The sequence below is a fragment of the Drosophila sechellia genome, chromosome 3R (genome assembly GCF_004382195.2).
Source record: "Drosophila sechellia strain sech25 chromosome 3R, ASM438219v1, whole genome shotgun sequence".
Classification (NCBI taxonomy): domain Eukaryota; kingdom Metazoa; phylum Arthropoda; class Insecta; order Diptera; family Drosophilidae; genus Drosophila; species Drosophila sechellia.
Window position 1 is genome coordinate 4032767 of NC_045952.1, and position 24967 is coordinate 4057733.

At 43.9% G+C, this 24967-nt stretch overlaps 3 protein-coding genes across 9 annotated transcripts in view; 2 read left to right on the forward strand and 1 right to left on the reverse strand.

The window, feature by feature from the left end:
* The first annotated feature begins 233 nt into the window (after positions 1-233).
* LOC6613904 lies at positions 234-18631 on the forward strand. 2 transcript variants are annotated; one of them, XM_032723330.1, is made up of 7 exons: positions 234-1009; positions 2767-3345; positions 15487-15983; positions 16248-16599; positions 16981-17207; positions 17278-17383; positions 17950-18631. In XM_032723330.1, exons 2-7 carry the CDS (start codon positions 3180-3182, stop codon positions 18066-18068), a joined length of 1467 nt encoding a protein of 488 aa, XP_032579221.1. In that variant the 5' UTR covers positions 234-1009; positions 2767-3179; the 3' UTR covers positions 18069-18631. The 2 variants fall into 2 exon arrangements, with proteins under 2 accessions (XP_032579221.1, XP_002038370.2); XM_002038334.2 differs by having other exon boundaries at positions 234-555.
* On the forward strand, positions 8416-10083 carry LOC6613902. The gene has a single exon (XM_002038332.2). It carries the CDS (start codon positions 8881-8883, stop codon positions 9880-9882), a length of 1002 nt encoding a protein of 333 aa, XP_002038368.1. The 5' UTR covers positions 8416-8880; the 3' UTR covers positions 9883-10083.
* Positions 18632-20870: 2239 nt separating the features above from the next.
* The window catches only part of LOC6613905 (afadin), a 45488-nt gene continuing 41391 nt past the window's right edge, over positions 20871-24967 (reverse strand). For 5 of the 6 annotated variants that reach the window (XM_032723326.1, XM_032723324.1, XM_032723325.1 and 2 more), the window contains 3 exons: positions 22705-24736; positions 22496-22617; positions 22243-22435 (listed from right to left, as the gene is read on the reverse strand). In XM_032723326.1, the coding sequence (XP_032579217.1) occupies positions 22243-22435; positions 22496-22617; positions 22705-24736 (2347 nt within the window). Of the gene's footprint in view, positions 22436-22495; positions 22618-22704; positions 24737-24967 lie in introns of all 6 variants that reach the window. The other variant, XM_002038335.2, reaches the window with a different exon arrangement.

A 24967-nucleotide genomic window follows, 5' to 3' on the forward strand; every position in this document is an offset into this window, starting at 1 on the left:
CGGCAAATCACCCCAGTTGATACGGACCAGTTTCCATTCCCACATCGTCCTTCGTCGTGCCAACAAAAGGGGAAGATGGGAACTCTGGGAATGGGAACCATGCGGACGGAACGAACCAATCAGGAGGGGCAAATCATCCCAGTTGAAATGGACCAAACCATTTGGCACAGGCACACTTCGAATCGAATCGCGAAATGGTCCGGATTCAGTTTCAAATTTGCATGGCATAGCGACTGACGTAGAGCGGAAAAAAAAGCGCAAAATTCGGAAATCATTAAAAAGCAAGCATAAGGAAGTTTGAATCATTCGCGGGCGCGTGATTGTGGGCTTCGAAAGTGAATGCACTTGGCACCTCCGCACCCGAAATCGGATTCTCGAACGGATTCTGATTTATCGCCGGCCGGTCTTTGTTTGTGCGTATCTGTGCCAACCAGAATGTGGGCGTGTCCGCCTCCGCCCCCGCCGCGCCATAGAGTAAAGTGTTGCGAAGTGAAGTGCGAGAATGCCCGCCCTCGATTTCCGCAAGAGTGCTGTGAAATCCTGTGAGCCACGATTGTGAGTGCAATGTGTCTTTTGTAAATCAAGGAAAATCACATTTTAAATTGCTGCGCATTAGAACGGATGCAGATACAGATACAAAGGCAGGGCCACTAGGAGGCAGCCAGGCAAGATCGAAAGTCAAACGCCGTCAAACGTTGATTGCGTCGTCGGCGTCGTCCTCGTCGTCCTCGTCTACCCACGAAACGTGGGAAATGAAAAGAACGGAGGAGGACGTGAAGGATTTGACTGATGTGAATGGAGTGAAAGATGTGACCTGGCCGGGGTACCACCCCTTCCCTTGGAGGCTGGCACGTGCTATTGTCTGCCCCCATCTATTTCAATTTGATTATATTGAAGAGCATATGATGTAATATATGGAAATGTAATCTGATTAGAGGCTGGCTAAGCTGAGCCCCTCCCTGGAATCGTGCTGCTCCATGGATTTAAAAACTCATTAATGTGCAAAGACGTTAGTCCTCGCATCTTTGGTATCATTAGACGGGCAGGCAGAAGGTGGAAAACCAGAGGTGGATGGGTGGAGTCAGCAAGGCTGCTGGCAAATCAATAGTAGAGGTGTTGAAACAGCTGCCAGTATTGGCCAAGAAACTGGATAGCCGTTCCAAAAAAAACTCAAAAAACATTGAAAACGCAAAAAGGATTTTGTGCTTGCCAGCGCACGGAAATTCGGCAATAGTATCAAGTATCACGAGGTGAAATATCAACAACATTCAGGCATTTCTCTAGAAATTCAGCTATCAAGTGTGTGAAAGAAGGGAATACTTTGCTTGAAAGAAAGACAGTTTTAGTACAATTTAAATGACAATTGTAAAGGAGTGGAAGTGCCTCAGTATTTCAGAAAAATCATCAATATCCTCGTATTATTTTCGGATTAAATAACCCCGAAATAAAGCACTTATAAACGGTCTTCCATCTTTAGGCTTTTTATTTGCGCCTTGTTTTAGGATATTTTTGTAACTTATGTTTTGGAGGCTAGAGCATATGTTCAGTAATAGATTACAAAAACGATTTTGTTGCACAGTCTATAAATGTGTATTGTTGTGTTTCATTGAGTAAATTAGTGTCTTAGTATCACAGTTCGTTGAGGTTGAAAAAGCAGCTTAAAATTTGGAACACGGTGGCAAGTTTAATTATTTTAACAAATATATTTGCTTACCCATGCAAAGAAATTTGTTCAATTCAATTTCAATTAGCCTAGGAAAAACAATAAGAACCCGAAGCATAAGCGGATAAAGTGGTTTTTCACAGAAAGTGGTGGTGAAATTGAGAAAAGATCCCGACATTTAACCTAGCAGTTGTAACTATATTTTGCAGATAGTTTCCTAAGCAGCTTTGCATTAAATGTATCTTATAGATTTCGTATAGTTCACCGCTCAGCTTAGCCTGTGCCTCCCTAAGAATTGTTTGTTGAGTACTCTCATATATTTCATTTTTATCCAGTTGAATATATTGTGATTCATAAACAATCCACTTCGGAAGCATTATGATTTTTGGTCCGCTTCCTATAATGGGAAACTATAAACCATCATTTTGTGCAGCCAAATATATAAATAAAGTTCTTTCAGTGGAAAAGTATTGCCGTTCGCCAACATGATTACTTGCCTGTGCCCCTAATCTTCGTCTGTCCGTTGGTGAATTAGGGAAATCTCGGAAGTTAATGGGACTTGGTCGAAAAATAAATATCAATTTGTTGCTTAGCTACCCTAATTACATGATGGCCAGCATCGGAGGACATCCTTCTAATCGGGCCGTGTTATGGAGTGCAATAATGCATTAGGATTTCCCATTTTTTGCCATTTGGGGACTTCGATTCGGCAGCTCGGGGAACTCGGAGCCGGATAAATGGGCTCTGGCATTCATTTGGAGATGTCGACACAGTTTTGTGGGCCAAACGACTATTTGGCCAACAAAAAATAACGAGCAAGCCATTAAAAATTTGCCAAACTCAGCAGAAGTGGAGGAACTAGAACTAATGGAGGGCGCAAAGGGAAGAGCACTGGGGCCATGCAATTCATTAATTTATTGACTTATAATCAAGCCAGGAAGAAACTTACGCCCAGAGCCAGAGCCGGATAAATATCCATTTATCACATAAATAGAATGCTAACAGCAGTGAATCCTGCTGGTTTCCTCCTTGCTGCTCTCCGTGCTCCTCGGACCAAACTTATTTCCCTTCCTTTTTTATTTTTCTTTTTTTTGCCGTTCTAGCCTGGCTGCTGCGGTTGGCCTGCCAAATAAAGCAAGAAATAAGTTAAAACATACGTTCTGTGCGGTCTGACTCGGTGGAATAGATCAAATCCTGGCCAACTGGCGGAGCAGCCCAGTCACGTCCGCACCACCACAACTACTGCTCCTCCGGCACAGTGCGGTATGCAAATTCAACCGAGAAGACTTCATAAAAGCAATGCAAATAATTAAATAACAGCGCAAAGAGCAAACAGCACGCAGCAGCATGACATGCTACTCGAGTCGGCGAAACTTGGATTAACTAGCTGCGCGAAATAAATACGAAATACGAAATACCAAGCACCAAGCACAAAACACCAAATACGAAATCCGAACGCTAATCCCAAACCAATCCCAGCTCCGTTCCGCCCAGGTGCGACATCCGACAGTTGCCGATGCCCTCGCCCAGCGGAATGTCCTGGCGGCAGCGGGAGCGCGGCGCGGGAGGAGCGCCAGGTGGACGAGGGGCAGGCATCCTGGCCGGGAGCGGGAGGAGTCCGGGAACTGCCAGCATACTGCTGGCGTTTCTGGCAGCTGTCAGCTTTCGTGGCATGCGAGCGCGTAAGTGTAAACTTCTTTTACTTGGGGTGATGCCAACACGACATTCCGGGCTACACATCTACGCACGGATTTCGTGGAAAGTGTTGGGTGAAATTGGTTCTGAGATGAAACATCTATTAAGCACATAGAAGTAAAATACATTTTATCTGTTTTATAATATAATAGTAATAAGAGGATTCAATCGAATGAATCTGATCATTTTGACTTATGCTGTTCATGCACGCGCCACATCAATTTTGTTACAATTTTTCAAGCAAGGAATTGTAGTCAGATTCCAACTTTAAGGCCGATCATAGGGCCTTTGGCACTTTAACACCCCAAATCGATGTTATGAAACAACTGACGCCGTTAGGCAACCAATTGTACAACGAACTAGCCCGAATCGCTTGATCCCGTTGGCTTTCGAGTCCGCGGGAAAATCGCTTCCAGGAACGCCCTGGAGAACTTTTGTTTACCATGGGAGTCCGTCCCAAATCCCAGATACTGAGCACTGAGCACCGAACACCGAATCCCTGCACCCCTGTCCAACTTTTGGCTACGTGCTCAGCTCCATTCCGAACTGCCAGGTTGGGTTGGTTTGGGTTGGGTTGGGTTGAGTTACATGTTTCATGGCTCTGCTGCTCCGTGTGGCGCTAAGCTTTTGTTTTTGCATGCATAGTTAATTTAATTTCGCACATTTTTGTGCAAGTGTCGAGTGAAGCGTTTGCCAAATTTAATTTACATGATGAGATTTGCTTGGTTGCATTGTCGTTGGCAACTCGTTGGCACGATTTTTATAAGCTTGTCGAGTTAATTTAATCGTGCAGTGCAAATTTTCATTTAGTCGAGCTCACACACGCGCTCCCATGATTGTCAGACACCTGTCACGCGAAAGGAAATCTCGCATTCGCATTCGCATTGGCTTTCGGCGCCAGGAACTCATTACGCATACGCAGCGTGTGAAGATTTTGACTCCGCTCTGCTCGCTCTTGATGTTTGCTTCGTTTTTGTGCTCAGTTTATGAAAATGCCTGGCCTATTTTCTAGGCCGTCCTAATTGGAAGGGGTCGGCTAACCCGTCTTCCCAGTTTCTGTTTCTGAGTCTCGAGTTGATTAAATTTTTTGCGTGCATGGTGGGTGGGGGGTGGTGGTTGTCCGTTCAACAGGTCGGATGCGTGATGGAACTGCTTTCCCCTGTGAAATTACAACTGGTCCGGGCAATCGTCTGTGCAAATAGCTTTCATCAAATTGTCTAATTCATGTCTTGGTTTTACCTTGATTTTCGAAGAATTTTCCCTAGCCTCGGATTGAATAAATTACCAGAGTTTTCTATTTCAGCCTGACAGAGAGCTTGCCTCAAATTGATTGCACTTCCGAGGAAATCCTTTAATATTTCAGGCTCACTTATTTATTCACGCACAACACAACAAACAGTATTTCGGTCAAATCAAACTTCGTCGGGCGGCACTTTTGAAGGCACCTTAAGTTCCTGTGGCCGAGTAATTGTTAAATAGTATTTATCATCTTTTTTTGCGCTTATCTGCTCCTGCTGCCACAACTAATCAATCTCAGTTGAACTGCTGGCAATGCGAAGGCAATATCATTAACAACACATGACCCAGTCCCCGCATCCGGGCTCATATGTGATATAATTAAATTGGGCACCAGCAAAAACGCACAGGACCACCCACTCACACACACTCTCATACACACACTCAGATGGGAAACAATGGGACACAGCGAGAACAGAAATAAGTAGACACTCAAATAACACTTAGGCCATCAATCAGCGCACTAGCCAAGGTCAAAAGCCCAGCCACGCCCATGTCCATCTCCGTTAATTATGCCACGACCATACCGCATACAAAACAGCAGCGGGCAGCGGGCGAATCAACTATGTTTTATATAAGAGATACAAGTATTTACCATAGGACGCGGCTCCCAAGACAAATGGCGGTCAAATGTCACGTTTAATTTATTTATGGCCAAAACACATAACCGTTGTGGAGGGGAAGAGGGGAGAGGGCGGAGAAAAAATAGGCACCCGCCCGATGGGCGGAGGACGGAGCGAGAGGGGCGTGGCACAAGGGCCGAGCTTTAATTAAATAACTGCGCTAAGTGGAGCCAAAGAGTTGGCGTCGCTAATACAGCCATTAGCTAAATTCGCTGAGAGCCCATAAATTTCACGGTCCAACTCAGGAATCACAAAATAATTCCCGAACTCTGTACTCCCATGAACAAATTCCGGTTTAGCCCATTTGGAGCATTGGAGGCGATACTTCAGACAAATAAATAGCTGCTGGCCGTAATTAATTAACTCTGGAGGATTGTCGTCCTGCCTCAGTTCTCATATGCAAGCCATATGTTTGGCGCCAAAGGTTGCCTGCTGGCTGGAACATGGGTTTTAAACAAGCCAACAGTTTATGAAACACAATGGAATACATAGAGGAAGGCCATTTATTATCCAGCTCAGTCACAATTAACCAGATCTAAAAAAGCACATTCATTCGTTGGTCTACAAATACAAAAAGTTGTATCGAGTGTCAGCAATAGCAGCTCAAGGCTTAATTACATTATAGATTAAATGCTTCTCCAATTACGAAGGTCCGACAGAATCCTCTTCTGCTCGTTTCGATAGTAATACACCCTTTAACACCCCCAGTTAATTCGAATATTTACAGAGACAATAAATTCGGTTTTGGACAAGTGGGGCAACCCACTATGCTACACTCTATGTACACACTTGTCTCGTAATGGCCACACACGAGGATGTTTGGGCCACGTTTTCGCATCAAGTCAGTAATGAGCCCCCGGCAGGATTAGGCCTACTCGACTGTCCCGCGCTGAATGTTGTTATGTAACTTGCTCATTCATGTGTGCAAATTATGAGCAATAACAATGCGAAAGAAACAATCGTCAATCAGGAGGCGTAGTGCTGTGAAAATCAGAGGAGCTGGTGGTGGTGGGAAACGCTTTAAAGCAATCGAAGCCAGTCGAGTGCTAAATGGGCGCGCCCTGCCACGCCCCATCGCCACGCCTCCACGCTTTCCATTTAAGCCGTGTAATTGCTGTGTGCGAGAGCTGAATACCGCAAAAAGCCGAGGCGGCCCACTGTCGTCCAAGTGAGCGATGCGACGCGTCGCCATTTGGCTTAAACAAAAAATGAAAAAAATGAAACATAAGGTAGTATAAGGTATATGAAACAATTGATATGCGACACTCTAATTCACTGCAAATTCTGAGGAACTTAGTACTTTCCACGTATGTAACCTCTTCAAACGTGTGTCAATCATCGTACATTAGTAACTATTCGTGGAAAACCAAGTATATGGAACTACAGATAAGAAGCATTCTTGTGACGTACTGAACCTATAAGATCGCCGTCGTCAATCCATCAGTGACTGCACCCTCGTCAGAAGTGCGCTGTTATCGGGACTACATGGCCAAGGTGCCAAGATGACAAGATGCCGAGGTGCCAAGATCACGGCAGACCCAAGATGGCCAGTCGGAGTTAAAGGGTAGCCACAACAAAACGTGCAACCATTGATAAAATGTGCGACGGCTGCTGATGTAGGTCGGATCCGGACGGATGTGGGATGTGGGCTATGGGATGTGGGATATGCAGGAGCTGAAATTTATGATTCCATTTTTACTTCTCTGCTCGTTCTTCTTGCAAACAGCCTCCGGCCATGTGAAGAGTTTCTTTGGGAATGCGGACGGTGAAACTGTGTGGGGAATGCAAATGGTTGTGGCTTGTGAATTTCCCTCGCAACAATGAGAAATGCTTTCCCGTGGCCGGAACCCCGCCGACTACGCCCATGCTAACTGTCTGTCGCCATGCACATGAAATCAGATGTTTCCATAAAAACGAAATGATTTTAAATGATGTTCAATGGAATTATAAACCACCACACATATATTTAGATAAATAGTTTATCTTAGTTTTGATCCACCTCTGGAATAGTTGGTTAGATTCGTTGAAACATAACATTCTATCCTATCTTGATACATTTTTTGCCAGCATACTTGCTCCCTTTTCTCGCTGTGTACCCTCCAGTGAGTGCGTGTGACACCCATTTGAACAGTTCGATTATGCATGTTTTGAGCTGAGCCTGGAGCGACATAAGGGGGAATTGGGGAGTTGCTAATATTTGCTGAATGCTGCGGACCAATAAATGACAAGTTATGCCCTCTAAATAATGCGCCTCGACATGCGACACGCGTGTGCGGCTTCTGGCCGAGTGATTCTGGCCTGGTCTAATGGCCGTCTCTTCTGGGTCTTGACCAAGTCCGCACATCCCATCCCAGCCGCTCTCGGCTTAATTTCGGCACATAAATACCAACGGGCCACACCCCGGAGGCGCCATCGCCAGGAAGCCGGTGGAGGATCCTGGTGCGGAGCCAGTTTTTGTGGCCACACCACGGCCGGTCCGGCGTTTCATTTTTCAACTGTCAGACTACCACAACGCCAGTGACACTTTCGACTCCTCGCTGGAAGGTGGAGCAGGGTTATCTGGAGGCGCTTTGGGCGTGAATACATACATGGAAATTAAAATGACGTTAGGTCAGGGGAGCGTAAGGAGCCACGGGTTCCATTTTTTAATTTTATGAAAGAAACCCTGACGTTTTATCTTTAACGGACACTGGCTCCGGGCTCCGAAAGGTACAGTCCCCTACAGTTTATAACAATAAATCAAAGGCGATTAAAATCTGTGGCAAATCTGTGAAGTCCAACAAGCTACTTACATAAATAAGTTAGCCAATCAAAATATAAATATGGCATCGGCATTGCACTCTATTTACTATATATATGGAGTGTTAGAATGGTGGTTTTCGCTTTGTTTCAAAATCCTGCAAAATGCTTGGTCAAACTTTTAAATAATTTCTGTACCTAACGCCACCTCTGGGCAGAAAAATTGTTCCATATTTGTAAACATTGATTATATCACACAATTTCATTATCATCCTATTGATTATAGATTTTTGAATGATTTTATAAGTTACAAGCTTAAAAAAATGATTATTGTTCCTAATACTAAAATACTTTAAAACAGATAATACTAGTGCTGCAAAAACTAACCCACAACACACAGCCATGAGTTTCGATAAATGATATCGCCAATTAATTGGTTCCGAATCTGATCTAGTTCGTTAAACTTGACGGTCATTTCGCTTAAATAAATCTCGATTGAAGTAAAGTTGGACATTATTAAAGCACATTATTAATAGAACTAATCCTAATATAGTGATTATTCGATACTAAGAACCAATATAAAGCGGATTCACACATTTGATCTTGACAAACCTAAACCCTGAAGAATTGGATAATTACAAGGAACTGAACACGTGCCATTGCAAGCATTTTTTTTTTTTTTTTGAGCTTATTGGATTAAAACCAAAGGCAAGTTATTAACTCCTATCGTTGGTACTACTGGTTTTAAATTAAACAGTCTAGTTTGGGCTTCAAAGTAAACAGTTCAATACAAGTTTAGCTACCTTTTTAGACATTGCTTAGGCAAAACGCTGATCTAATAAAGTTCGAGAACAGAACCACTGAATGGCCGATAATCTTAGTGCGCTCGGAATTGGCCAGCATAATGATTCCGGGTTTATACGGAGGTGCCGCTTGCTCCATTTAAAGCCAACGGCGCTCATCAGTCAGCTGCTGCCCAACTTCCAAGTTTTGCGAATAGTGCGCTGCCTCTCCGTGGGGAGCATGTCGCAAGCGGCTCTGGAGGAGGTCTTCACGAACTGCAGGCAGCTGGAGAGCCTACTTCTGTGCGACACGGTGGGTACCGGCACCGTTTACGACATTCGGAGCATTTGGCACTGCCAGATGTTGAAGGTGCTGCTGATTCCCCTGAACGTGAGAACGCCACTGGCCGTCTGCTTACTGGAGAACCTCTCGCATCTCACGCTTCAGCGCTACAAATTCAGTCAAGGAATGGAGTGGATGCCCACCGTTCTGACCATCATCCGTTACAAGCGGTTCAATCTCCATGAATTCTCCTTTGATGGATCCGGGCTGGCCGCTCCCATGAATCTTTCCCAGCTTCAGCTGGCCCAATGCACAGCCCTCACCGAACTGAGATTGAGCAACTGCCTGCTGGCTGAAACGGAAAGCCCGCCATTGCCCTTCTCCTGCCAACGGCTCAGCTTCCGGCGATGCAAAATAGGCAAAACGTGTGGTTACATGCATCCGCTTCTGAAGAAACTGGATCTGTTTAACTGTCAGATGTTGTTTGATACTCCCATGCTACGCCGCCTCCTGAACTTGAAAAGGCACCAGCCCATCGAAGGACCACTCCTGCTCACCTTTAGCCAGTCCCCCAGACTGCGATCTGAGCTCTCGAACTGGTCCCAGGAGGAAGTTAGTGCCAACAGCCAGTGGCTGCAAGTGAAGGAAGTGGGTCCGCACCAGGCATTTACATGGCAACAGCCATACGGTACGCTTTCCATGACGTTTGGCCTCTCCGTAAGATATATGCCCGATCTCAATCTCCCGGAGGAGAGTATCCCGAGTGCCGCTGATGTACTCAGTTCCCTGGATTCTTCATAAGGAGTTAGATCCGCCTAGTAAAAGCACAGGCCTTAGCTATTCGGTCATCACTTGATGTACAATATACAGTTCATTAGTCAACTTTTGACAAATCACCGCCTAAAGTGGGTTTATGTGATCTTTCTCTAATAAAATCCGAATATCAATAAAATGTGGGACTGTTTGTCATTATTTTTCAACTATCAAGTTACGTATATTCAAAAGGGGATGCTGGATTGCAAATTTCAAAAAAAATCTTAGAGAATGTTGATAGCAGGCTGATTGGGCGATATGCATCGATCTGCGTTGGCGGCTTTCCGGCTTTAGGTATCATTATGATACGTGCTCGCTTCCATTGCCTTGGAAAGTGCCTAGCCTTAGCATGGCATTAAAAATTTTTACTAAGGCTAGGACTCCTTTGCGTGGCAGAGACTTCGCTGCTATCGTAACCAGGGGTTTTCTTGATGTGTAGCGCCTTCAGCTGCATCAAAAGGAATTTCGCAATTTAATTGTGAATTCCTGAGGAAAGCACTTAAAACGCCCCTCCTCTCTTCAGATAACACATTTCTTTACTCCCACAATTTAATGAATACAAATCCCACGTAAAATACCTCCAGCCGACAGATGCCCCCATTCACTTCGAGTGGCACACAACATATTAAACATATCAAATCTAAGCTCGAAAGGCTTCGCCATGTTTGCGTTAGGATCGCCATTTTTCCATGCGGATGAGTTTTGTTTATCAGCGAGCACATAAATTACGAAAAAGTTGGAAAAAACAAGGAGTAAAGTGAAATTTATGTGTACCGCATGTAATTAATAATAAAAGAAATCGCGCAAACGAATTAAATGGTTCTGTGTGTGTGTTTAACTTGCTTGTTAGCCCGTCCAGAACGGCGCTTAATTAGACCAATTCCCCGCCCCCCCAGTCCGACCACTCACTAACTTTATGCTTGGGCCAACTTAATTGGGTCCGAGCAGCAGTGCAGCGGCTAATCAGGTTAACCAATCCCAGCAGCAATGTTAAGCAGCAGGTTTGGGTGTTACCTGGGCGGAGAAAGTCCAATCGGACAGATGGAGTGGACAGGTGATGGCGCAAAGCAAAGATCGTAAATGGTATTGATGCGGAGTTTGGTTCGAGGTTGGTTCGCTATCTTTCCTTTCCATTTAAAAGTGGCAGTCAGTCATTTCTTAAATTGAATGACGTCAAGCGGTAGGAAAAATCAGACTTTTTGAAATAAATAGAAATAGAATAAATTTGAATTCGAAATGGAAAAACATAAGATTGGCCAATCAAAAAAGCAAGTGTCTTTGGCTCTTCCAATATGTCATGTATAATATGTCATAATTTATGATTTTATTTATATATTTACAAGAACAAAACATCCTTGTTGAAACTGGAACACTTGAACCATAGAATGTATCTAGATCGCAACTTAGCACACCCAGATCAAACTTCTGGCAAAAATAGTGTTCAAAATTCAATATATACCAAGTGATTTAAAATGGGACGACTATCGATCTTAGTAAAGAAGTTATAACACTAAAGCTACATATGTATTAACCAGCCTTGATTACTGCACAATTGTTAAAGTTTAAAAACTTTATCAAACGGCCGCCATCTGAATTCATAACGAGAGTAGGAGAAATCGTGTTAAACGTTCCGGCGTAATCCCTAAAATGTTAAGCCCCGCAACATTTGCTTTTAATTCCTGCAGAGTTGCAATGGTTGTTCAGTTTCCAAACGATATAATCCATGCATCATCTCATGGCAGCAGTCCGATTAGACACGCCCCCCTGACTGCTGGGTTTGGCCTTTTTCAACTTTGCACTCGAATGAATACGAAATACGAAAATTCACGCGAAATTCCCTGACAGAACCCACGACAAAGATAAAGTCCCCACACCCACCCCACCCACCACCAGTAGACCCCCACTTGAATTATTATGTTATAGCTCCTGGGTGGGGGAGACTCCTGTCCCCAAACTATATATGTACTATGTGCTCCGAAGCCGAAAAGTTTGCACCAATCATTGCTCAACCATTTGGGCAGAAATTTTAAATTTATTGCCCCAACAATGCGACAGCAACAATAACATTAACCAAGTAATAATTCAAGACCCCTTAAATGGTTTCAATTATGTGCCCAAAATGTGTGACGAGTGCCGGAAGAACGAAAGGGATAATATGGGTGGTTGGGTTGGGTCGATGGTCAGGTTGGGTTGGGTAGTCAGTGCCATGGCAGAAACCCAAAACCGAAATCAGTTTATGTGGTTTACTGAACAGTTACACTAATTACCGCACAACAAAACTGCGGCTCTCATTTACCGGTGTTGTTCTTGCACTTAGTGTGCTGTTTTTATAAACTTTAGTGTGCAAATAGTTTTTAATTACACAGATATGCTGGCAGCAAGAAAAACAATTGAAAACCTAACGAGGGAATAAAGTTTGAAGCTGCCGGCCTCCACTGGCTGGATTCGTTGCGGATCCCCTGATACCCAGTGATGATGAATTGGCCAGTTTTAACTAATTGAAGCAGTGTCCTTTTGTTGAATTAAAACATAATTCAATTAGAGTTACGACAAGCTGAACTAAGTTTAAAGAACAACAGCTTAGATTAAAATGAGAAAATCTGAAATGTTTTGCCATATACCATAATACCATTAAAGTGCCATTAAAGTCTGGTGCTTATGAGGGAATAAGTTAGTTTATAGACCAACATTAATGAGCACCTTACTCAATAATTAATGCATTAAATGAGTAATTTTAAAATTAGACTTCTTTGTGAGAAACATTAGTATATTTCCAACTGAACGATTAATTAGCAGTGAGGCATACCCCATTTTAGCTGGCCATAATCGAGTTCAAACTTACGTCCAATCTTATGCATGCAGTGGGCCATGTCCGCAAGTTTGCAGAAAAATTAAGTTACTTAAAGCCAACTGCAGCGGCTACTTAGGCGGAGGAACTGCCTGCAGCTGTGCTGCTCGCTGCTGGAAAGTAGAAAGTGGAAAGTGGAAAACTATTTCTGCAAATTGTTCTCGAGCGAAGCGTTTAATAAAAATGTAAACTTGAGTGCAACTCGACGCAGTCTCCGCTCACTTTATGCTCGCATTTGGCATAATATTATTTACATAATAAATATTCAGTTGTTGTTTGTTGTGCTGCGCGTAAATTTGCCGCCCGAGGCGCCACACTGGAACGGGGAGGCGTCCCCCGAAAGTAGGCAATCCACGGATGGGGGTGGATGGGTGCTTGGGTGCCTGGGTGACCCCAGCCCACAGTGGGAGTACAATGTGGGCGGCATGACTCGGTAATTCCAGGCCCATCTGCGGCATTTTATGCTCCAATAAAATCGCAATGTGGCCGCGAGCTTAAAGCTTGATTGGATCAGGAAAGGGACGTGGAACAGTGACCAGTCCACCATTGTTTCATTAGGTGCTCCCAAAAGAGTCAAGTACAGAGAATTTGCCAAAGAATGACGACAATCTGTGCTTGGGAGATTGAAACACTGTTCATTATAAGATCCCTTCTAGCTGTTCGCCCCATAAACCATCAGAAAATCTAGGGAGTTACAGACCTTCTTTAACGCATAAACTGAAAAGACATATATCAATTGATGAAAAGGACTAATAATCTTAATTAGGAATGAAGTGGACACCACTGACGATAACTGGAAAAAGTTGTACTTCAGCGATCTTCTGTGCAGCTCTATCGCGATGGATGGGCGAATTGGTGGACACATTACACATGGTCAGAACAAAGACATTATAATGTATAGAATATTCTGTCTTCAGTTAGAATAAACGGTGTATTAGCCCACTACGACATAGAACATAAGGACGATACCAAAGCAGGTCAGGACTCTAGTGCTGGAACACGGTCAGAGGAAATACAGCTCCTGCTCCGTGATGTGGCACACATCCTCCTCGTTTTCCAGCAAGCCGCCAAGGAGCGAGAAATTCCGGAGCAGCTGCTCCAACTACAGTGTCACTTTGAATGTGGGAATCTGAGTAAATCACTAAATTTAATAAGACAGGCTGGGCTAACGACTCCAAATTTACCTGAAGCACAACTATGCCGGCCGGCAAGATGACCGCAAAATTAGTGAACAGTCGGACCAAGACCAGGCCACAACCCAACAGCTGAACCACCAGATGATTGAGCAGGACTACAGCCACCGCAAGGGCGGCGGAGCTCTGGAGTTGGTCCTGCAGAAAGGCCAGCTGTTCCACCCACTGGAGCCACATGCGCTGCGCGTCCTCGCACCACCATGGGCAGACCGGATGACCTTTTGCCCAGATCCAACGCCCGTTCTGTAAAGGGGGTCCCCTACTGCGTCAGGAGCATGTTCCGAGATTCCTGCTCCAAGCCGCAAGACTACTGCGAGCTAAGAGGATGACAGTCGTGGCAGTGATAACAAACGGCGTACGCCAGGCTGAGTAATCGGTCCGGTCTGCTTTAGTCTGTGGCACATCGTGGAGAGATTGCTTCGCTACGAGGCGTCGTAATAGGTCCTTTTCCGGGCACAGCTGTCGTTTCGGAAATTTCATTTCGTAATGCGCTCCTGTCCTATTAACATACATATTGTACCATCTTCGTAGAAAAACTGATTTAGATGAATTATATGTAAAAGAATTTTTTTAAATATGAAGTTTGTAGCCTAAGCTAAATTGCAATTGGTCCGGAATCCCAGTCATCCGATGGCATCACTGCTTTTGAAGAGCGTTTCTCTAAACAGATAACCATCAAAATATATCCCAAAATGAACTTAGTTTTTATAATTTCTCCATTCATAATTAAGGCCCGAGTATCATTACCCAGAGGAAGGCAGCTGGGGGAATAATGAGAATTTCACACGAAATTATTGCTAAATTGTTTTGCACCTTGCCAAAAAGGAAATTCAACTTTTAAACCCCCATACACTTGACCTAAATGCAATCGAACAGATGCCCTGAGCAAATAAATTTGCATTTTCCATGACATATCGCAATACGCTGCAGGAAACTGTATATTTTCTAAAATATATATCGCAATTTGTCAATTAATACACAAAAAGATTGCCTAATGCGCCTAATTTGATGGTAGGCGGCAAACAAACAGATTCCGTTGGGTTATATGCAAAATAGTTTGCTTTGGCTTGGAGTCCACTATTACATAATAAAAATGCCTTAAATGAAGTTAGTACTAAAGGAAATTATAAACTTTAATTGATTGTATAATGCTCGAAAAGGTATTCAGCAGATGGGCAGAAGCGTTTTCGACTCAATTAAGTATATATATTTTATGGTTCCTAACTTTTTTAACTGAAACATCTTTGGAATATTGAGGTACTATTAAAAGCCGAGGGAGCTTCAAGGTAAATTTTATGTATGTATGTTCTTAAGGTTCAGTCTTAAACTTGATATATTCCCATTCGATAAGAAGTCCATTAAAATGCAGATAACTTAGGCAAAGGGTATTTAATTGGTCTTAATTCCGGAAAAACTTCCTACATAACTAACTGACAGCTGCATTTCGATTGTTTGTCAGCTTGTCAAAAGACTGAAATAATTATTTGTCCGGAAAAAACTTCGATAAAGTTTGCCAACTGATGGGCCCATCATTCTTGACCTATTTTGCAGCGCTGGCAGCCACGGCCACTCCGATGGAGAATGCCTCGCTAATTGCCTCGCCTGCGACGGGGACAAGCACAATGGGATCGGCAGGATCTCCTGTCCTGATGCTGGGCGATGACCAACAGCAGCAGGAGGACGACACAACCGTGGTGGATTCGTGGAGCGACAGGCCGGACACTGCGACGCTAACAAAGGGTTTCTCGATTCCCACGTACTTGCCGCCCTTTCCGGAATTCATACCAGCCGATTTGCCGCACATGTTGCGGAATGCCTCCTCCGGAGCAGCTCCTCCCGCGGACAACAGCCCGTCCGGCAGTCCGATGCCATCTAAGCCCAACGAGCAGTCGCGTCTCCACGCCTACGACAGCGAACAAAAGGCACAGCAGCTGCGGCGCGAGAAGGAGCTGGCCAAGGAACGGGAGCTCCTGCCCCGCCGCCAGCTCAGCCTGCCCCCGCTGAACGCCACCGTCCAAGCTGGCCAACATGCCTATCTGCCGTGCAAGGTGAGTGAGGGATTGGAAGTGGGGATGGGTTCGGAGGTCATTGGGTACAATGGGGAGCCATCCAGTTGAGTGGCGTAATTGAAAGCTTCGAGTGGGGAGGCTACTTTGTAATGGGGTTTCTAAGCCACACAATTGTAAATCTTGTTTGTGACGCGAAATGAAGAATAATGAATGAACTTATTGGTGGGAGCAAGCATCCTTTCAAACTCCTTAGTCCATCACAAGCAACATACAATTAATATCCATGATAATTCGCACCTACAGCTCAACCAGCACTCCGGAAAACCGCTCTCCTGGGTTCGGTTGCGGGATGAACATATCATTGCCGTGGATCACACAACCTTCATCAACGACGCCCGGTTCGCCACGCTGCTCCAGTCTTCCACCTCGACGACACTTGTATCCGGAGGGGCCCTGTCCACCACTGCGACGCCCGCCGCTGCCCTGGGCAACTCATCCGCCCACGCTGTTCCTGGGGGTCAGGAGAGGGGCAACAGCAGCAGCCTCAGCTGGACCCTGCAAATCAAGTATGTGAAGCTGGAGGACGCTGGCTGGTACGAGTGCCAGCTGGCAACGGAGCCCAAAATGAGCGCCAAGGTGCAGCTGTTTGTGATAAGTAAGTGAGACGACTGCTGGCTGACAAATACTTATACACCACAAGAAAAAATACGAGTAGATAGCATTTTTAATGATAAAAAATTCTATGTTGAGATATAAAATTAATAAGGAATTTTAGGTCCTAGGAGAGTATTTCTATGTGGATACGACAGTTTTGCATATGAATCTTAAATTTGCAGCTTTAAAATCTAGTTAAAGTTACGAACTTAACCCTCAACCCATTGTAACCTTCTTCAACATCTAATGCTGCAAATTTCAACTGAAGCTCAATAGAAATCCTATTACTTTTGGCTCAAAGAATTTCGCGTACAATCCGCGATAATATCTATTATTTCGAGTTGAGCACCAATATCCTATTTCTTCCTTTCCTCACCTACAGCACCCCGAACCGAGCTAATCGGCGATCGGCAGCGCTTTGTGAAGGCCGGCAGCAGGGTGGAGCTGCACTGCATCGTACGTGGCACCCTGGAGGCCCCCAAGTATATCTTCTGGTACCGCGGCGACCAGCAAGTGACTGCCGAAAACGAGGCCAGCGGCGCCCAGAGCGGATGGTACACGCAAATCGACCGGAATATCTTCGGCAGCACCGAGCACAATCGGAACACGGTGAGCGAATTGGGCAGATTGGGCTGAGCCGGAGTTATCAAGCGGATTTCTCACGATATCGATTTTACAGATTGGTTCCCTGGTCATTCCTCTGGTGCGCAAGATTCACTCCGGCAACTACACGTGTGAGCCGGAAAACAGTGCGGCAGCTTCTATGCAATTGCACGTCCTGAGCGGTAGGTGACACTAATTATTACAGGTCAACACTCAAACTGGTCTAGGTACTTTGGATCCGGAAATGATTTTGGGAAGAGTTATTTTAACTGAAAACAGATGAAGTTCAGCTAAAATTAAACAGCACATACAGTTTCTTCCCATACCAGTTACACCTCGTCGGATAACCGATCGTATATATTCTCAATCGGATAACTAGGTCAGTCGATCTGGTCTTTCCGTCGGCCTATATGTCCAAGTGTCTAATACAATGACGAACGTTGACTCGTAATCCTCAACTATCAGATACCTGTTACTAAGCTAGTCTCTTTATAATAATACACGAAGAAAAAATATCATAATCATACGAATAGAAAGCCATGGCCAAATGGACCTTGTTGGTGATCCTAGCATATTACATACTTCCCCAGAAATGTAGAATACCCATTTGCTCGATAATTAACTGATGTATATACTTTACGCAAACGCCATACTAGCGCGATTCAACGTGAAGAGTCTATAGAGAATAGGATTATAATAGATTTAATAGATTAGTAGATTATAAGTAATTGAAAATATCTGATTCCAGGGGAATACTCCGCCTCCGCCATAAAGTCGACTGCTGCTGGGCCCCACAGACTGGGTCACGGGTACACCAGTCTACACCAGTGGCTAATCTTTCTTTTGGTGGCCCTGAACAAGACATGATTACTCCTCGGAGTCCTGGGAGAAGTCCCACCATGAGAGCGCTGGAATTATCATATGATCGGGTGTTTGTCTAAGACATTAGTTTAATCTCTAGGTAAAATGCACTTTCAAGCGATTACTTGTTTATTCTGCTGATATTTCTTAAAGTTTAAGCCGAACTTTCCGAACAAAACCAAAAACTTTTTTATACAAATTCTAGACATAACAATGTTTTCTTTACTCTAGTAATAGGCCTAGTTCACTAAGTATTAAAATAAGCCACTAACTTTGAGTAACAACCGTTTATTTGTTATTTGCGTAAACAAAGCCAAAGGCGTATTGTTTTCAAATGATTGCAGATTTTATTTCTTCGTAGGAATTCTTAAAATTTATTTATCAACATATTTATTAAGAAACTCTGTTTGTCATTTGAAATTGCACTAAAAACCACACATTAATTTTCCCATTAAATTGTAAAAAGAACAAAACTTGAAGAAAAGTGAACTATCTTAGCAAACAAGTATTTCAACTTTTAAGGATGTAAAGCAACTGATACTTAATAAAGAACTAATTGTTAAAATCTTTACCTCTGTCACGCTTATTTCTGTTTCACCTAAAAGGTCTCATCCTTTCCGCATAACTTTAGTTTTATTGTCGAGCCTCGCTCTTTGATTTACATATTTCATGGGTCTACTAATGCTCATTTGTATCCTTTTAGACTGCGCCTCTAAGTTCCTTTTCAAGCTAAGCTCCTTAACACCAATCCTCACTTATTTAAATGGGATACTCACACCATGAAGCAACCCATGCACCTCTGATAATTTCTTGCCGGAAAATTATGTGTATATTTTAAAATGCAAATAGGAGAAGTTGTCATAACTCGTAGGAAGATGGAAGACGGGGGCTGGGAAGGCTTAAGGGATGAAGGCACACGCAAATAAAAACCAAGAAAAGAGGAGCAATTGAGAAAAACTACCATTGTCTTGGCCATTGTTTCGCCTTGGCCATTGTTTTATGGCCTGGCCAACTATAATTTTGTGCGATTTTTCTGATTGCCGCGCACTTTACGCTGCTCATTTATCAAGACGCCACTGACCAGAAAAGAGAGCCTCAGCAACCGTGGCCAAGATGCGGCGAAAGTTTTATGGCCAAGTTTGATTCCCCCTGCCAAAGCTGGCCCACATTTCAGGTTCGCACACCTTCGCCATCGCCATCACCCTCGTCCTGCCCCATCGGCCACTCAACAGACAATTTACAACTGGACAGATGGCGTGAGAAAGCCAGGAGGAGCTGCGGAGCTGTGGAGCTGTGAAGCTGGGAAAAGGATAGGCGGCGGAGAAGACTGGGCTAATCACTTTTTGATTTATTCGCCATGGCCGCCGCATCCTGAAACTTTTCCCCACAGTTCATATTTTTCTTTCCACTCTGTGGTTGTCCCGCATTTTTCCTGCAGTTTTCCCTGTTGCTTCTGCGGTGTGGCCACCGCCAGCTGGGGGATATTGACAGCGGCGGATCGGGAGTCAGCGGGGGATTAGCTCTCGCGAATATTGAAAAATTCCGCGGCTGGCAATCCGAATGCCTTGCGGCAAACTGTCAACAATTTCTTAAAGTTTATTCCGCCCAGCCAACTGATTATGACCCAATCCCCAGTGGTTGTGCTGCTGTATCAAAGAGATTGGCGCATTTTAATAATTCACATGGCAAACTGCTGAAATATAAATTTCGCCCGCGCACGCGACGCCGAAAGGGATTTCCTTCAGATGCGCTTTAAGGACACCCTCGCCTTTATATCGGCAATTCACCTCGCCGTGGGCACAGGCTCGGATCTCGGGTCCTGGCCCAGTGATTCCTGTTTGAGCAAGTGGTTAAAGTTTGCACGCTGACTTTTAAATTATTTTGTGGGAGGCCCCAGAAACCTTTCAAAAAATACTTCTCGGAGCGGCCTAAAGCATTGATATCACAAGTTAAATAAACTTAACCAGCGTAATTCAAATAAATTAATACTAAAACAGCTTTTAACTCTTCTATTGTGTAACGAAGTGATAACTTTTCATGTATTTTAAAGAAGTCATCTGGATTTAAAAACATTGTCGGACTTTTTAAACTAAAGCAGTTAAGGAGATATTACTTTTAGAAAATAATTTAACCACGTAAATTATTTCTGTTTCTTACATCTAAGCTCAAATGCAACAGAATGTATAACATTGTATAAACTACTGCAAGCCCTGCGCAGTTTTAAGCAGCTTCAGGATGTGGTTCTATCCAAAACCTGCTCATTTAAAGTACAATGGCCTAAAATTTGAGTACATATTTGGGCATTCAAAGCAAAAGTTGCCAACGAGGTCGTTTTGTTTCAGTGTAAGCATAAATCGCAAAAGGCATTCTTCAACTTGGTCCGCATTTATTTGCACCGCGCAAACTTTGATTTAAAGTTTTTCGACCATCTTCCCAGCTGCGTCAAAGGCCAATAACTTGTCAGCCAACTTACTGTCTTTTGCCAGCTTCATGAAAAATATATTTAGGTAGGTCAATTCCAGAACCTGTTGATAACCGGGAATAGTTGAGTAGGTGCGCAGTGCGCAGGACCGTCAAATTTGAATTTTTCTGGGCGCGAAAACAAAACTGTTCTCATTGAACAGCTGGTTTTACAATTTGTGACAAGATAGAAATAATTTTTAAGAAAACTAGAAACTTTAATAGAAAATTACTCTCAAAAAATAGATTCTTTTCCGTTTTAGTTGGGTTTCGTTGCCAAAAATGCTCTCAACATTTCTCCAAAAATATATCAATCTTTTAAGAATATTCCAAAAACATTTCTTCGCATTTTTGATTTAGATATAATTAACTTTTTATTTCTCATAAATATGCACAATTGCGTTGCAGAATTTGTTTGGGTTTTGATATAATATATGTAATTGAATTATGTAACCCTAAATGCGCTTAACAGAGAACTAAACGCAGTTCTTTTTACAGAATTTATTCGTACATCGATTGCATTTTATTTTTTACTTTTATAATATTCATTTAAAAAATATTATCGGTTTATTTTTAAATAAATCTCGTCTTATAAAATACAATTTAGTTTCGATTTGAAATACTTGGAATGCACAAAAATATTTTGTCGCCTTTGTGGTCGGTTTTCAAATACATTTTAATTTGTTATACCCTTGCAAGGATTATTGGACTTTATTAGTTAATATATTTTTTGTTGAAATTTCATACATTTTTTGACCAAACGGAAGGGCTAGCAAAACGTGGTTCTGAGTTTGGGACGTATCGGACTTCTACTTCATAAAATGATCTGACTTCGTTGCAAGGGTATATACTCCTCGGCCTGCCGAAGAAATTCTTTAGTTATAATTTTAAAGCCATTAGGGTATCGTGTAGGAAAATCCTATTTAATTTAAATTGGTTATTCTCTATGCGTATTCGAACCTTACACGCTCTTGGTTTTGCCATTTTTGCATTCAAAAGGTGTTTAAAATGGTTGCAGTAATTAAAAATATATACGTGAGCTATAAATTTTTCATTATTCGTTAGTTCGTGGTTTGTAAATATAACTTTAATAATTGAATAATTGGACCATTTGTTTTACCGCTGGTGTGGCTTTAAGTTCTCTAATGGATACAGTATATATATATATATATATATATATATATATATAACGTTTCTTGTTCCGCACGGTTCCCAGGTAAGTATATGAATATCTAAACTAACTTTGCTCATTTACACTGCCGTCTAATCATAAATCGTATGCCGTAATCTGATGTAACAAATTGTTAATCGTAGGGTTAAGTTTAAAATTACTTGTTTAAAACGCTTTACAGATGTGGCTCTCCTTGCTTTCGTTGCCCTGTCTAGGCTCCTTACAGTTTTGTATATATAAACATAGTATATATAGACTATAATGATATACACTGACATATCTCACTAATTGAAATCAGTTAACATTTTGTGTACGGTAATTAACTCTGAAACGCGATAACTATGGATTGTTATTGCCTTGCTTAGCAAATTCGTTAGGTTTGTTTGTTTGTTTTTAAAGTTTTCCGACATATATAACATGACCTATATATCTATGTGTGTGTTGTGTTATGTAGAGCTAACGTAACAACTTGGCCCCCAATATATTGAAGTGTAAGCTTTGTGGATTCTGGTCTGTATGTACATAGCATTAAGCAACGATCTCTTCTTCTTAGTGCACCGCGTCTATATCTCGTTGGGCACGCGATATTTTCAGCTTGTCCTTGGGCGTGTTATCTTCCCCCGACTCCAGGGCAAACATCTTCATCTTCTCCTTAAACGATAGCTTTTCGGGCACCGCATCTCCAGCCCGTTGTTGCTGTTGCTGCTGCTGTTTCTCCGCCAGTCGACGCGTACGGGGATCTCTGCGTAAACGGATGAAATCCATCAGTGAAATGTTTTAAGACCTCCAAATTGTATAATACCTGTACACTTCTTGAGCGCCAATGACGCCCGGAGTGGATTGCACTGAGGTGTTCCAGAGGGCAGCATCTGGAGTGGCTGGCATAGATGGCAGCATGGAGGCATCGAGATTGTGTTGCAGATACTACATATTAAAAAATATTAATTGTTTTAATAAATTTCGCTTAGCCAAAGATCACAATGACGACTTCTAAAGAAATAATTCACTTACACTCGTATCCTCTCTGATAGTGTCCAAATCCTGATGCTCCATACCGTAATTATCCATAATATATTGCTGCTGCAGCTGTTGTTGCTGGCTATTCCCGCTCACAAAATTATTCTCTTCATCGTGGAAGCTCACCCGCTTGTTGTCCCTCTGCATCAACGGTGGCGGCGGAGGTGGTGTGCCCAATCCTCCAATTATTCCTGTTCCCGTGGCCGAAACATATGCGGCATTTAGTTCCATGGCGCTGAGTGGTGATCCTTGCATGGTGTTGTTGTTTAAGCTCCCACTCAAATTGTTGTTGTTATTGGTTTGGGTGTTCAGAAGAGATGCCTTCTTAATCTCCACAGCAGCTGCGGCCTGATTGCTGGTGGCCGTTTTCAGTAGGCCCATGGACGAGGTTGCGTTTCCAGTGCTGCCCCGCAGTTTCTGCTGTGACATGATTAAATAAGAGCTGTTCCTTTCTGGCGGTGGAGGTGGCGGCACAACAGCATCCAGAGTCTCGTTGTTATTGTCCTTATCAAGCATTGTGAGCTGATTAAGCTCCTTCGCTAGATTGGATATCGGATGCTCAGTGTGCAGATGTCGTTCGTCCGCAAAACTTGCGGATTTCTGCGACTTCGATGGCGACGAGGGTGCCCCACTGGGACCAACCCCACCTTCGGAATACCGATTGTGCTTAAGTATACTCTTCGGCTGCTGGGTGTTGCTGCTCAGCGGCTGGGCAGTTGGTGCTGGTGGCTGTGGTGGCACTGAATCCACCAGACTGTTGCTGTCCGGCATCTCCGCCAGTTTTATCTCCGTTTGTCGGTAACTGGTAATGGGTGTTTGTATGGCACTGACCTGACCGCCGCCAGCCAGTCTGAACAACTCCTGGACGTTCTCCTTGTCGTACTGCTGTTCCTGATCCTGTTCCTCTTGCTCTTGTAGTTCTTGTGCTCTTCGCTCAAAGTCGCGCTCGAGTATCAGGGTTTTCAGTTGCTCCTCTTGCATTGGGGAACGGGATATGATCTGGGACAGCTCCGATATCTGCTGCTCCCGCCACTGGCGAATGTGTTCGCGCCGCATCTCTAGATCCTTTTCACGCTCCTCCCTTTCCCATGGATTGCTACCGCTGTGAAGAGGACGATTGTTCCCTTGATTGGACGCCACATAGCTGCCCTTTGGCGGATCTAATGTACTAGCTACGTAATTCATTCCCGGAGCAATCTGCTGCGTGGCTTTAAAGAGCGGATGCGTTGCTGTGGGCGGTAGAGGCGGCTTGTCCTCTGCCGGCAGGGATTGTCCTAGATATCGCTGCTGTTGCTGCTGCGGTTTTGGTGCTGTACTTGGTGGAACATTTGGTTTATTGGGAGACTGTAAGCTGCCCAATGGTTTCGGGGGCAGGGCTATAAAATTCGGCGATGCCTGCTGCTGCTGTTGCTGCTGTTGCTGCTGCTGCTGTTGCAACTGTTGCTGCTGAATTTCGTAGAGCGTGGATGGATCATGGAGCTGACTGCGCCTGTACTCCAGATTGCCATTCTGATAGCCACCTGTAAAATCGTTAACATTCTGCATGCTCTGACTGCTGCTCATCAGAGGTTGCTGTTGCTGCTGCTGCTGTTGCTGCAGGGGCAGCTGTTGCTGTTGTTGCTGCTGGTGATGGTACATATTGCTGATGTTGGGCATGGAGGGAGCCATCATCTGCTGCATACGAAGAGTGTGCTGGAAGTTCTGCTGGCTCTTGGTGCGGTTGTTCAAGGTCAGCTGGTGCTGGTGCTGTTGCTGCTGGCCATTGAGATTGCCGCTACTGAGTGCGAACTGTTGCTGCTGCAGGGGTTGTTGTTGCTGCTGCTGTTGTTGCTGCTGCTGCGCCGACTGCTGGCTGTGGTAATAGGCTGAGACGGGTCGCGTGGACGGGAGGTTAGCATTGGCCTGCATATGTTGCTGCTGCTGCTGCTGGTATGGCGATTGCTGTTGCTGCTGTGGTTGCTGCTGCGGTGCAAGCGGGGAACTGCCATTGTAGGCGTTCATGGCGGCATGTGCGGCGATCGGCGGTCTAGAAAGAGGCAATTAATATAAATGAGAGCAGAGTAATCGGAGTGCTTGGTTGTTGCTTTTAAGGTGTACGAACTTCATCATTTACACTTAATAACTGAAACGTGTCGAGTGCTACAAAACATTTGCTTGCGCTCTTTCCTCCTCCTGAGCAATTAGTTTGTGTTTATTGCAAAGGTGCGTGTTCTGTACAGCAGCATGAAAATTTGATAAGGAACGACAGGAGCTAATT